At 42.5% G+C, this 13,949-nt stretch overlaps 2 protein-coding genes across 3 annotated transcripts; one reads left to right on the forward strand and one right to left on the reverse strand.

Moving 5' to 3' along the window:
* Positions 1-371: 371 nt before the first annotated feature.
* Positions 372-8,784, reverse strand: atp6v1ab (ATPase H+ transporting V1 subunit Ab). The gene is made up of 15 exons (XM_084340729.1): positions 8,656-8,784; positions 5,771-5,874; positions 5,510-5,638; positions 4,787-5,001; positions 4,564-4,701; positions 4,327-4,478; positions 4,079-4,241; positions 3,891-3,999; positions 3,672-3,794; positions 2,630-2,744; positions 2,472-2,535; positions 2,175-2,378; positions 1,903-1,997; positions 1,570-1,741; positions 372-1,097 (listed from the first exon to the last, which is right to left on the reverse strand). The coding sequence occupies exons 2-15, from the start codon at positions 5,850-5,852 to the stop codon at positions 1,005-1,007; spliced, it is 1,854 nt and encodes a 617-aa protein (XP_084196855.1). The 5' UTR covers positions 5,853-5,874; positions 8,656-8,784; the 3' UTR covers positions 372-1,004.
* Positions 8,785-9,883: 1,099 nt separating this feature from the next.
* naa50 (N-alpha-acetyltransferase 50, NatE catalytic subunit) lies at positions 9,884-13,785 on the forward strand. Of its 2 annotated transcripts, none has more exons than XM_084339837.1 (5): positions 9,884-10,098; positions 11,586-11,719; positions 11,849-11,968; positions 12,060-12,126; positions 12,285-13,785. In XM_084339837.1, the coding sequence occupies exons 1-5, from the start codon at positions 10,091-10,093 to the stop codon at positions 12,460-12,462; spliced, it is 507 nt and encodes a 168-aa protein (XP_084195963.1). In that variant the 5' UTR covers positions 9,884-10,090; the 3' UTR covers positions 12,463-13,785. The 2 variants fall into 2 exon arrangements, with proteins under 2 accessions (XP_084195963.1, XP_084195962.1); XM_084339836.1 differs by having other exon boundaries at positions 9,885-10,098; positions 11,583-11,719.
* Positions 13,786-13,949: the final 164 nt, after the last annotated feature.

The following is a 13,949-nucleotide window of genomic DNA, read 5'->3' on the forward strand; positions in this document are numbered from 1 at the left end:
TAAATTAAGTTCTGAACTTTTAAGAAAAAAGTTTATCACTGACTGAATCAACTGAATAAAAGAACTGACTTTGTTTACATGTGGCGGACCCTGCCACCTTTCTAGCTTCAAACAATATCCTCTGGACCTTATTTTCCTCTGAGAACAGCTTTTTTTAATTCAGTTCTGGAAATAATATAACTACTTCTGAGTTTGTATCATTACCTCATTAACGAGGCTGAATTTATTTATAGTGTCCAATCAAAATGATTGTCATGCACAAAGCATCCTCAGGGCAGGGTGCTGGAGAGTATGCGTGATATGCGGAGAGACCGGTTCTGCAGGTCATCAGAAACTATGAGGTCACGGCGAACACACAAACGAGTCATGGCTCTTTTTTTCCCCATGTTTTAATTCTTTGGGAGTAACATGATGAAAAGTATTGGACAGCAGAGCGTCACCGACTCTTACACATTCACACAGCAAAGTACACGACACTGCACAGCGTGAAACACAACCATAAAAACAAAAAAAGAAAGAACAACATAAGCCTTCACGTCAAAAATGCTGGCAATAAATAGACTGATCTTATTAAATTTATATTCAATACTCTTCTGTACAGATGGTTCATGAATTACAGTACATCAACCGAACAATCCTCTTGAGGAAGAGCAACACAGTTACACACAGAGAAAAATCATGTAAACAGAGAAAAAGGAAGAAACGGGCCGAAGAGATCCTTCCGTCACACACACAGTAAACCCACACACGCATGCACGATCAGCGACCATGCAGAGGATCCAGAGTACGCCGATACGAGGCAACAAATGATAATGAATACAGTACATCTTTCTCTTTTCCCTCCACATGAAAAGGCGCACACACACACACACTCTCGCACAATCACTCACAAAAAAGGAGCACAGGGGAGCACGTGGGGTGTTCGGGAACACGAGGAGGTGGAATGTGATTCTGCAGTGGAGGGCTCAGAGATGAAAACCAGGGAGGTCGAGAGAGATGGGAACCTATTCTTCCAACGTGCGGAAGGCGTTCTGCATGTCCTCCAGTAGCTGAGCGTATTCGCCCTTGATCTTGGCCTCGCCGTCCTTCACCGGGTCCTGGAGCGAAAAAAGAAATACGGTCTTACAAGCGCGAACAGAAAACTTTGAGCTATGGTCGTCATTCTCACAGCGTTTCACAAGTTAGTCAAAGAAAAGCCCCTTCTGTGTGATTATGAGTCCTCAAGCTTGAACACTACATCAAGGAAAAAAAGTGAGAAGTATGTTAACAAATTCCTCTGTTTTTTGCACTTTGCTCTCAACTTTTTAAGAAAGGCGCTGGCGACGTCACAGTCGCTCTTTTTCTCTTTCCAGGCCTAGGCAATAACATTCACCGTATTTTTGTCTCCTATGGATCATGTCATGCACCCACATCCTCTGGCTCTGATGTCAGGATGTCAAATAAAAAGCGCTCAGCGCTCCACCAGCGTTTTTCTGCCTGAAAAAAATGCTATGTGGACACAATTCCTAAACCCCTAATTTTACACATAAGGCCGAAAAGGAATATTCAAGCTTTAGCGCACACACACACCTTGAATTTCATTGAGCTGATCTTGTAGAGGATTTCTCCCATGTGCTCCTTGATCATGGCCCAGGTGATCTTGTTGTCGCTCTGAGCTGTTGTCTCCACTGCGTGTCGTGCCATGTCGTAGAACGACACCATGTTGGAGAGAATGCCCACGGTCTTGTAGAAGGGACAGAACCTGAGGAGAACAGACAGACGTTCAAAAGATCAGTAGTCAGTAGATCAGATATGTAGTTTAAAGGTTTAGAGCCGTTCTTACATCAGATTTACATGCACAAACTTTCTCCAACATCTATTTGAACTCTGGTTCGTGATACGTGAGGAGGCGTTTGGTGTTACCTGTCATAAGGAGTGTAACCGTTCTGCTGCAGGAAGTCGTCTTTGATCAGTTTGGCCACTTCTAGGGTGATTTTATCTGTTTCTGCAAGCGATGCCTGATAAAAACAAAAAGGTCAATAAAATACCTTACTAGTTGTATTTGAACAAGCAGATGTGGAGAACATTTGGGTTTTTTTTTTCAGTGTATATCTGACTTTGGAGGTACATACAGGGATAGGTGTTGGAGTAAGATTTAAATTCATCCAGAGATGAAAAGCCTTCTCCTGAATTACCTTTCCAACGAGCTGCACAATCTCAGCCAGGTCCTCTTCCTCCTGCAGGATCTCCTTGGCTTTGGTACGCAGGGGCACAAACTCGGGGAAGTGCTTGTCGTAATACTCATCTAGAGCGCGAGTGTATTTGCTGTAGCTGATCAGCCAGTTGACAGAGGGAAAGTGCTTCCTCTGGGCCAGCTTCTTATCCAGACCCCAGAACACCTGGGAGAGGAAATAATCAAGAGCTGAGCACCTTTATTCAACCAAGCTTCATTAGAGCGATGGTGAGGATGATAATTTGAGGTAATAACTCACCTGTACAATACCGAGGGTGGCTGAAGTGACAGGGTCAGAGAAGTCACCACCAGGAGGCGACACACTGAGAGAAGGAACAAACAGATTTAACTGTTCAGTCCAGATAAAATGTGCATGGTAACATCTCCCTCTAGTGGACAAACTACAGCTGTACTCACGCTCCGACGATACTGACGCTGCCCTCCCTCTCAGGGTTGCCCAGACACTTCACCCGGCCAGCACGCTCATAGAAGGAGGCGAGACGGGCGCCAAGGTAGGCAGGATAACCGCTGTCTGTGGGAAGATTCAGAAAACACTTGTGAGAGGACTGCACTGACACACCGGCTTTCAAACAGACAGACAGACAGAGGCACTCACATTTGATGGATTTGCTGAAAGGTTTAAAAGGAAAAGTTCACCCAAAAATCTCCCCAATGCGGATGGAAAGCCAAGTGAAGTTTTGCAGCTCACAAAACATTTCTGGAGCTTCACATTACAGTGTATTCCAGGTCTCCGGAAGCTCAGAGATCCCAAATTAATTTGTTTAGACACTATTTACACCCTCGATGTGCAGTCGAGCTGTGCACCCACTCCAGATGGGGTGCATGCTAATGCTTTTACCTTAGCAGCTGCAGAGAAGAGTTCAACTTAAAAAAGGGTGTAAATAACGTCTACAAATAAATTTGGGATCTCAGGGCTTCCAGAGACTTTTATTACAGACGAGCTGTATGGAGCCATTTTGTGTTTTTGTTGTTTGTTATTTTAAAACAAGTCCCCATCTACTTCAGTTGTTTAGGAGAGTGCTGCAATGCAGACTTTCTAAAAGCATGTGGGTGAGTAGATCATGGAGTCAGTTTCATTTTTGGGTGAACTTACCCTTTAAGCTGTAAGAACTCAGTAAAAAACACAACTGTTTCTTCTGACACTGATGAGAAATCTAAGACAGCGGTGAGCGGTTAATTGTTTGCAGAAAGGGCAGAAGATCGTGTTAGTGTTGTGAAATTCAGAGATTCACTTCTACTTCCTTTTTTCAAAGTAAAGGCTTATCACTACAAAAGACCCTATTAAAAAGTGAATGATTTTCCTAATTTCCTGTAAATCTAGTCTGATGCCTGACTTGAATTAATCTCCTGATGTCTTTCAGTACATAATGCCAGAAGTACTGGAGCCTGAATCTGCCTTTAGCTCCTCTTATAATCTCCAAGAGACTCCCAAACTTACCAGCCGGCATCTCAGCCAGACGGCCTGAAATCTCCCTGAGAGCCTCAGCCCAACGGGAGGTGGAGTCGGCCATCATGCTCACGTTGTATCCCATGTCTCTGAAATACTCAGACAGCGTGATTCCTGCCAAAACAAACTGAGTCAGTACGATCAGAGTAAATGAGACTCTTTAATGTAACTTATGCGAGTGATCAGAGAGTTTGTATTGTTAACAGATACCTGTGTAGATGGAGGCTTCTCTGGCAGCTACAGGCATGTTGGAGGTGTTGGCCACCAGTGCTGTTCTCTTCATGATGCTCTCCGTCTTCCCGTCCACCTCCATGGTCAGCTGTTGGCCAGACAACACTGTCAGAACACCAATCAAAGTCTAATTGGGATAAAACACAGTAGGCGCTCTCGCTACCTACCTCGGGGAAGTCTCGCAGTACTTCTGACATCTCGTTACCACGCTCCCCGCAGCCTACGTAGATGATGACGTCACTGTTGGAGTACTTGGACAGGGACTGAGAGATGACGGTCTTTCCACAACCGAAGGCTCCGGGGATGGCTGTGGTTCCTCCCTGTACACATCTTCGCACAGAAGAGAGGTGAGAGTCAAGAAGTGACTCCAGTACAGAAGCAGTGCTGCTAGGTGAGAGATTTTCAGGAGACTTACGGGAAAAGAGCGTCCAGCACTCTCTGTCCGGTCAGCAGCGGGTGATTGGCGGGCAGCTTCTCTGTGACTGGTCGTACTTGTCTGACGGGCCACACCTGAACCATGGTGAACTTCTCCTTCACCCCCTCGAACTCCAGCTCCATCACCACATCCTGAAACAGACACGCACGGCATCAACACAAAGCAACATCGAACATCATCTTACTTCAGCTGTAGCTGGAGGCCTGGCGCACTCACGTTGACGTCGTAGCTTCCAGGTGGAGCCACGTAGGTCACAGTTCCTCTGTTTTTGGGAGGCAGCATGATCTTGTGCCTGATGAGGGAGTTCTCGTACACCATGCCGTAGATGTCGCCTCCTGTGATGTGACTGCCAACCTAACAGTGATTCAATAAAAGTGGTTAACTCACCGATAGTCTGAACACGTCAGGCTGGAAGTTTGAAATCTGCACGGACACGTACCCGCAGGCTCTTGCTTGGATTGAACTCCCACTTGAGGTCTCGGTTGAGGGCTCCGATGTTCACACCTCTGGGGATGTAGATGCTCTGTGTGAGGTCGTTAATGTCCTTCAGTGGTCGCTGGATACCATCAAAGATGGAGCCCATGATTCCTGGACCCAACTCCACGGAGAGAGGTTTCCCCGTCCGCAGCACGGGATCTCCAACAGACACACCGGCTGGATTCAAGCTCAGGAATTTTAATATAGCGAGATGTGAGTGCAGCGTTTATCAGTGTGCATTAAAATTAATGCAGTGTAACTGTATATCTGGTCTATTTTATTTACCTTTTTTCATTTAGAAATCTAATTTTATTCAATCTTAACTGATTTAGTTGCCTATTGTTTTTGAATGCTTATTTATTTGCCCATTTAAGGCACTTTATTTTAATTATTCTTTGTTGCTATGGGTTAAAACATTTTTATGTTGTGCTTGATGGTAATACATCTGTTTATTGTCTATTTTATAATGTGAAAGAGCTGAGTCTTCTGTGCTCAACTACTCAATAACAATACAAGTACTGTTCATAAATTCTTGAAAAGCAGGTGTGTGTTTTGGCCTTTGATTGAATCAAATGGATTATCTTGAAAGAATGTACATGGCAGAGCTGCCACACAATGAATCAATATGAAAGCTGTCACATCAAGTAACGGCAGGGGCTGGACAGTCACGTGGTCAAAAGGATACATGTCTCCTCGTAGACCTGGATGGTGGCCATGTCTCCCTCCAGCCTGATAATCTCTCCCACCAGCTCACTGTGGCCGACACGGACCAGCTCGTACATGGCTGCTCCCGCCATGGCTGTGGCTGTCACCACTACAAACACAAAGTAAATAATCAGACTGAATGCAGTTGAACAATCCGCAGGAAGTCAAAAAGCTGTAGCTGAACAAGAATATCCCACTTTTATATTTATATAGGAATATATATTCATGTGTGCTAGCCAACCTGGTCCAGAGACTCCATGAACGTATCCAAACTCGCTCTCTCTCTCCTCATCCCTGATCTTGGGCAGCTTGGACATGTCCATCTTCACAGATTTATGAGTCCAACTGGAGGGAGAGGAGAGAAAGGGTGAAGGAAAGAGGAAAAAGGGTGAGGCAACAGAGAACTAAAGGGAATGAGGTTAACCAGAGGACTGCAGGAGAGGCCATCTTGGTCCCTTTCAACAACACAACCACTGTGTCAGCTTTTTAATTATTGAAAACTTTTATTAGCAGTCTGTGGGTAGGAGTGCTTTGATTACTGCCATTACAGTTAAATGCATTTCAGACCACAGAGTGTCACCAGTCTGTAGCATAACTGGTGCACCTTTAAGTTAATATGAAAAAACCCATTTTGTTCACAACGACAGCAAAAATGTCAAACGTGCTAGTTCCAGCTTCTCAAATATGAGGATTTGCTGCTTTTCTTTGTCATTTAGGAAATAAGGAGTCTCTGGGTTTTCCACTGATTGTTGAGACAAAAGAAGAAATCTGCAGATGTCCCTTTTCTGACATTTGTTATAAATGTAAAAAAAGTTCAAATCAATCGATTCATTGTGAAAACAATTTGCAGATTAACTGATAAAAGAAATAATCTAACTAAACTTAATTTCTCTGAGTAAAAGCAAAGTTCATCACCTGAAATTTGCTGCATCACCATAATTTTCGGTATGACACTTAACACAAAATGACTTTTAGCAACCAATTCAAAGGGAAGGGAATATATTCTTTCTTTTTTTTTAATAATTGAAAGAAAATCTAAAATACTATTGTCAGAATCCACATATTCACAGACAGCAATTTGTCTGGCGCTGTGCTGGGACCTTGGTAGTGGCACCCCCTGCTGTAACCATAGAAACACTGTAAAATCCTTGCTCACGACTCTACATTTCTCAGCATTACTGAGCCTGATCTAGGCCATCCCCCTCAGCTCCTTCTCCTTCTTGGCTGCTGCACACACCTCAGGTCCAGTAGTACAGTCGGTTAGTGTGACGCGTCAGGCTAACATTAGAGAGGAATCCCACAGAGCGCCACGTTCCTCTGTTTTCCTTTCATATACGTACGGACATACTCCTGTTTAATACAGCTTTTCAGGGATGCATGTTGCATAATTTGTCTCCTATTATTCATATTCTTCTGTCATATTCACATCATGTATCTGCTAGACACTACCCGGACTCCACTCATGCAGGAGTAACAAGAACACAAGCTGTCATCAGTCGTGACAGAAAGCCATGCCCATAGAGAGCTGACTGCAGATGATCTGCTCACATTAAAGAGCGTCTTTATCAGCTATATACTGCACGCATCAGACACCAGTCATCATACTCGGTCTATTTAAATGTGGAAATTCTCATTATCTGACAATCACATCACATACGCAGTACTCTACATCCATGCCCTTTTCTTGTCCTTCCCACTGATGTACAGATCTTCCTGTTTACGCCAGGCTGCTTAACCCATCTGTGCAGGAGTATAGTAGCACCACCAACAGGTCAACGCAGGAATAACAAGAATGACACCTAAAAAAAAGCTTCACTCTGTTCCTCTAGCAAAGACCAAAAACTACTAAATGATCTCGGTAATAATGTGTTTCAATCTCAATTTAAAGGTTTGACTAAAAAATTGAGTATCAGTATTTACCTGATAAAGAGCAGCACACAGTGGGAAGATAAGCTCTATTGTTCTAATGATTAATGTCCATTAAATAATCACAAATCTGTTTGATTAATTGTAAATAAAGCCTTAGATGTCATTAACTTTATATTTGTTACAAGCCTCTTTACAAAGCAGTTTAGGTCAATTCTCATAATAATCCTGGCTACAATAACAGACATGACACTTGATCATATGATCCTGGCACATGACTGGCTGGCCTGGCTGTATGTATGAGTCTCTTTAAGGAAGTGGAAAAGTAGCATGGCTCAAAACTGGGAAGTACAAATCAAGACTGTGTGTGGAAAGAATGGAGAAGTCCTTCCCCCTGACAACAATCCTCCACAGAAGATAGGCATGGAAGTGATTTTTACCCTTAATTATCATACCACTGACCTCAGATTTAAGCTGGCTAGGTTGTGATGAATGGTACAGAAAGGTTGGAAAGGCTGTTGTCACCATATGTCAAATCAAAATGACAAATGGATAGCTTGTAAAAGAGGTAACTGCAGAAAGCAGGTTTGTTTATCTAGGCTCATTATTACATATTTGAGCTGAAGGACAACTCTTTAACAACACTGAGGAGGGGTCAGTATGTGTAGGTACTGGTGTCTGTGCAGATATAGGCCCAGAAATGTTACATGTTAGTGAGATGACCATGAAAAGCCCCCTGACACACTGATGTTAATTGCCAACTCCTTGAATGCATGTAGCTTATCGCATGAGAGTCAGCTGATTTATACTGTTTTAATGGAGAATAACCATACTTTTAGTAGACATTTAAAGACATGTTGATGACCTGGTGGCCTGTGTGTGGTATATGATGACCGTGGCATTGCTCTGAAACTGTTCTGAGAGCAGGATATTCAGTTTGATAGCTTTCCTCGAAACTGTACTCTTGCTAGCTTAAATGACACATCGAAGAGAAACTAAAATACAGCCGATAAATCATGAGTAGACATGTCTGTCATTTCCACTCATTCCCACTTTGTTTCAACGGTGAAAATAACGTGGCTGGCCCCGTTTGTTATTCAGTATTATGAAAACGATAGCAAGACTGGTGTCTCGGCCTGGCTGAAAACTGCTGGCTCCACCGTTTTGGCGCAACGGGCTAACTACTACATTATTCCGTTATCAACACTCAACAAAGCCGTCTGTAACATCGAAAATGTGCAACGAAAATATAATAGTTACCGTCTGGTTGTGAGGTGGTGGTTTACTGTCTTGCCTCGAGAGAGAAACGATGGTGGCTGTGATGCGTGACAGCGGAGAGAGATCAGCTGACTTCATTCACTCGCTGCTCGGTTTTACTGCTGGGCCACTGCAACTGCCGCCATTTTGGATCCGCCCCCTACAGCAGGAATAAAAGTTCACAATATGATATAATATCATATCATATTATATTATATCATATCATAAACATTCAAATGTATATTTTTTCCCCTTATAATACCATCTTTTTCTGCATCTACATGATATTGTACAAGACATTTAAATGAGTAATTGATATGTGCAGAAATGTATGAAATTAACACAGGACTGTAGATGTTTGTGTCCTGCATTTCACTCAGTTTGTAGTCCTATTGTGCACATCCCTTATTAATTTTGCATGTAATTTAAAACGTCTACATGGTGTATATCAGAGGGACCCTCGGCTTATTTTTGCCCCCCAAGCAGGTTACTATGGCCCTGCAGGCTGTAATTAAGAATTTAATTATTATTATTATTATTATTTTAGACTTTAATATATTCTCAACACTCGGACAGGGTGAGGGGCCACTTATGCCATGAGATGACTTTCTGTCACTATGCCTTCTCTGCTAATATCAGCAACGTTTGAGCCAAAATTGACACAAATTGCAATAATTATTTACACCGATATGAAACGAGGTGATGCTAAAAGGGACGAAATGTTCTATACCCAATAATTGTATTTAGTGATTTCTCTCTAAAAAAGTGGCCTGATTATGTTTGTGTGGTAAATTTTATGATTTTTATTTTATTTTCCGCGACAGCTTATTAGCAAGCACTTGCCTTTTTAATTTAATTTCGCAAAACTACAAAACCAGTCCTAAAAATTAAAGCAGTTGTAATATGCATGGGGGTTTTGTGCCCCGTGTTCGGCCTGATAGGTTGTGCTTCCTGTCAGGTTTACTACAAATCCCGCCTCCTTCGCTATGATTGGCAGCTCTAATCCCAACCATAGCACCAGATTACTCAAGCCTTCTTATCTCAAATTTGACGACAAATATAAATCGTATAACACAAACACGGAAAATATCCTAATGATTGTTATAGTATTATATATTGTAGGTAAACACAGCTAACATTGTGCTTTTACCTGACGACCAGGTTACAGTGGACACCCTGACAGACCAAACTCAGGGCACAAAAAGTCCCAGACCCACACAGCAGCGCTTGTGCGCATGCGGGGGTCAGGGTTGACAGTCTCCACACAGTCGTGGAAGGAGTGCGGCGGCTAAGCTAACTGCAACTACCGCAACTAGCTACATGTGGAGGGTAAAACGGGAGGCATCCCCGACCCTAACTCTGTCAAAATTCCTCCTTTTTACCCAGAACAACTCTAAAGTTCAGCCTCATCGAAAATAAGGGATAATATCTGTTTACAATGAAAGGGTGAGTGTAAGCTTTTGAGTCACGAATAAGTAGCTTAGCACGAGTAAAGTTTTTCCTGTCTGTTTTTTTTCTACAAGGGGAGGCGGGGAGGAGACGGCGAGGCTAGCTAGCTTGCTAAGCTACTTTTATTTGGGTGTAGGACAAAAATACATCCGACAGCGCCGTTACCGTAACGGTTCGAGCGCGGATATTCTCGTTAATTTAAGCCGCTTGTCGGTCCGTTCAGGTCGCGAACAAGCAAAGCTAACTAGCTAGCTGCTAGTGGGAAGCTGAGTCAGTAAACCCACTCTAGCTAAGCTAAATAGGCAGACCCTGGGTCTCAGGTATTTTGTGTGGTCGCGTCAAAGTCGACAACAGCTCAACTGAACTTCAGCTGCAGTAAACTAGTGAAGTCAGTTATCTAAATTAGCTACTTGTCAAGTCACTGGCACAGGCAGCTTATGTTTGTCAGCTAACGTTACGGTATTAGCGTTACACCCGACATCAACTTCAGAGTTTGTGCCAGCTTGCTCAGCGTAACTTGACATGTCAAAGTTGCACACTCGCAGTGATGCTCGATGTTGTAACACATTTCTGGCTAAGGTCTCGATTCTCAGATCAAGCCCTCAGCCAAGGGCGATTAACGCTGAATTGTGTTAATTGTTCGGATAGTGGCCGTTTGAAGTGTGGATGGATGCTGGCACTGTACATCCTGATGAGCAACACACGTGACCAACAGCTGTTTTTTGGACGTGTAGATGCCTATAAATACAACTGTGAACCTTTCAACCGCACAAGCTGAAGAGTTGTTTGGGTCACTCTCACAGACACAGTCACACACACTTTCCCAGGCTATCTTTGAGTTGACTCTTGATTTTAGCAAGTAAGAATAATTCAAGAATGTCTAAACAAGTGGTTTGAGGTGTTGATGTTTTGTTGAAAGATGATTTAGGTAGATTGTGTCTGGCATCAGGAAACACTGTATGGCATCCCATTGTGCTGAGTGACATTTGTGGGTCAGTGGCACAGCTTCCACCACATCTGGATTGGTTGTCATTTGATTTCACATAGGGGCTGCAACTTTACAGTTCTTAAGATTGACAATTATTATGTCTATTAGTTTTTTAAATCAATGAATTACTTGATTGGTCTATAAAATGTCAGAAAATAGTGAAAAATCTGCCGAAAGCAGAACTGGGCACCTTCAAATGTTTTGTTTTGTTCAACCATCTGTCCTAAACCCAAATATGTTTAGTTTAAAGGTGTACTATGTAGGGTCTTTAATTTTAATCAGAAGAGAAAGATCTTAATTGACAGATTAAAAAAAAAAAAAAAAAAAATGTTATGCCTAAACTAAATCAAGAAACAAACTGACCTTAAAGGACAACACAATTTCATACAGTTTTACTTTGTTTATATGTGGCGGACCCTGCCACCTTTTCTAGCTTCAAACAGTGTTCTGGACCTTATTGGTCAGTCATTTGACCGTTTTGCTCTTGTTCCAGTAGCCGGATCGAGCTGGGGGATGTTACGCCCCACAACATTAAGCAGCTGAAACGCCTGAACCAGGTCATCTTTCCTGTCAGCTACAACGACAAGTTTTACAAAGATGTATTGGAAGTTGGAGAGCTTGCAAAGCTAGGTAAGAAACATCACTCATGTAACCTACGCCACCTTAAAATTTTTTTTTGTTTTTTTGTTGTTGTTTTTTTTTTAAAAAAGCATGAAGTGTTGGTGATGTTTGAGTCTTACCTCTTTTTTCGTCTTGCAGCATACTTCAATGACATTGCAGTGGGTGCTGTGTGCTGCAGAGTGGATCACTCTCAGAACCAGAAGAGACTGTACATCATGACGCTCGGCTGTCTAGCACCCTACCGTAGACTCGGAATTGGTAAGGAGCTCCAAATGTCTAGAAGACGCTGCAGTGCACCTTTTGATCTTGTGTTTTGTTTTTCTAACTTTGCCTTTGTCTTTTTCTCCAGGTACGAAGATGCTGAATCATGTGCTAAACATCTGTGAGAAGGATGGCACTTTTGACAACATTTACCTGTGAGTGTCTAATTGTATAACTCTAGCTACAGCTCCGCACACTTTCGGGCTAGATTAATAAGATCTTTCTTTATTGGAACTGATTTAAGTTACAGATTCTTTCTTTCATTTTTACTTTTTGTTCTCCCAGTGACTAAATTTCACCTTTCCCTCCCCAGTCATGTGCAGATCAGCAATGAGTCAGCCATTCACTTTTACCAGAAGTTTGGCTTTGAGATCATCGAAACAAAAAAGAATTACTACAAGAGGATAGAGCCCGCAGATGCCCATGTGTTGCAGAAGAGTCTGCGCAGCCCATGTGCACAGCCCACCGGAGAGCTTCAGAAGGCAGAGTAGGGGCACAGCGTTTGGAAAGAGCACAGACGTGCCCGCCTCCACAGAAACAGAACTGTGACAAATGCCCCAGGGTCGACACATTCAACACTTTCTTCAAAGGACGCTAAAAAGAGAAAACAAATTTAAAGTACAAAAAATGCTGCATTTATTTTGCAAAGGGGTCCCCTTTGATTTTTTGCATATTTTATTCCTTCCCTTTCCTCATACAGATAATTGAAAATGACAAAAAGCTCAGTATCCAAAAGTGCTCCTGTGGAAAAAGATGCCAACGACAGTTTTAGACTTGGTGAAGGGGGAGGGTGTGGTGTTTGCAAATCATACTGTTTGTGTTTGAGTTGTTTTTATGCGGTTATAAAGCTAACGGGGACGTATCTATACTGTTGAGCAAAAGGAAACAGTTGGTTTGAAGCTGTAAAAGTGTTTGAAAGACCATCACTGACACACGCTAGTCCCAGCTGGTCAGCTTGGAGTGATGCTACGAGTTGTTACATGGAACAGTCACGACTCCATTCCCTCGCCACCTGAACCCTGGGATTTATGGGAACTGTGTCTGACCAGTTTTGTTGAAATGTCATGTCCAGAGGGGAGCAACAGAAATGTGTCCCCTCGGTACAGGCGTGAGGAAGGCTGAACGGTTTTGAGGTGGTGGGAAGACGTGGTCACCACTCATAATTTCTGAATAACTTTATTTTCCAGCCTGTTAATTTAATTCCCCTTCAACTGTTATTTTTATTTTTTACATCAAAATGGCAAATGGTTCAGAGGTTCTCCTGGGTTTACTGCTACGAGTGAAAACATTAAGGAGCAAAAGAAAGCAAACAAAAACAAAACATTGTTGTATTGAATGTGTGACTGAGGACACTCCACAATGTCTTGTGAGGGATGTTCGAGTAACAACAGATTGGCCGTTTTGGATTAGATTGGGCATTATTTTTAGTAGTAAAATGAAGGTGTGTGAGAATGTGTGTCTCTAAACGCATGGAAGTGTTTGGAGACATCTTGCCTTAAACACCTTTTGGCACTTTATGTAGCCACCTTGCAGAAATGGTAAACTCAAACTTCCTGCATCAGTCAGCTTCTGTTGTTACACACACCTTCATTAGGTTTTGAAGCTCTGCAGATAGTTTGGAAATTTTGGTATGGTCTTTTGAACAGCGTTTTACCCCGAGGAAGCTCTGACCCCTCTGCATGCAAGGAGAGTTGTGTCCTCTCCACTGTAGTATAAGCATGTTTTTCCTTTCTTTGAAGAATTTTATCTTTTCTGGAGCTCTATATTGTAAGACTTTTTAACGTCTAAATAAAGGAATTACTATTTGCAGTAAATGTGTTGCTCGTTGTCTCATTCTTGTATATATTTATAAGTGAAATGTTAGCAAATTACGCAGAAATGTAGTTGAAAAAGGATACACTGCTTATAAACATCGACAGAATACATGACCATGTACATTAGTTGTTGACCCGACCCTAGATGCCCTCTCGCACGTCGT

This window comes from Pagrus pagrus (genome assembly GCF_965226575.1).
Source record: "Pagrus pagrus genome assembly, chromosome: 20".
Classification (NCBI taxonomy): Eukaryota; Metazoa; Chordata; class Actinopteri; order Spariformes; family Sparidae; genus Pagrus; species Pagrus pagrus.

Coding starts and splice junctions, on each gene's coding strand:
- atp6v1ab (XM_084340729.1), bottom strand. CDS start 5,852: ATGGACATGTCCAAGCTGCCCAAGATCAGGGATGAGGAGAGAGAGAGC. Junction 2,745..3,671: donor TCTGGCTGAGATGCCGGCTG/GTAAGTTTGGGA, acceptor ATCTTCCCACAG/ACAGCGGTTATCCTGCCTAC. Junction 2,379..2,471: donor CCACCCTCGGTATTGTACAG/GTGAGTTATTAC, acceptor TTCCTCTCCCAG/GTGTTCTGGGGTCTGGATAA.
- naa50 (XM_084339836.1), top strand. Junction 11,720..11,848: donor TGGAGAGCTTGCAAAGCTAG/GTAAGAAACATC, acceptor TTCGTCTTGCAG/CATACTTCAATGACATTGCA. Junction 12,127..12,284: donor ACTTTTGACAACATTTACCT/GTGAGTGTCTAA, acceptor TTCCCTCCCCAG/TCATGTGCAGATCAGCAATG.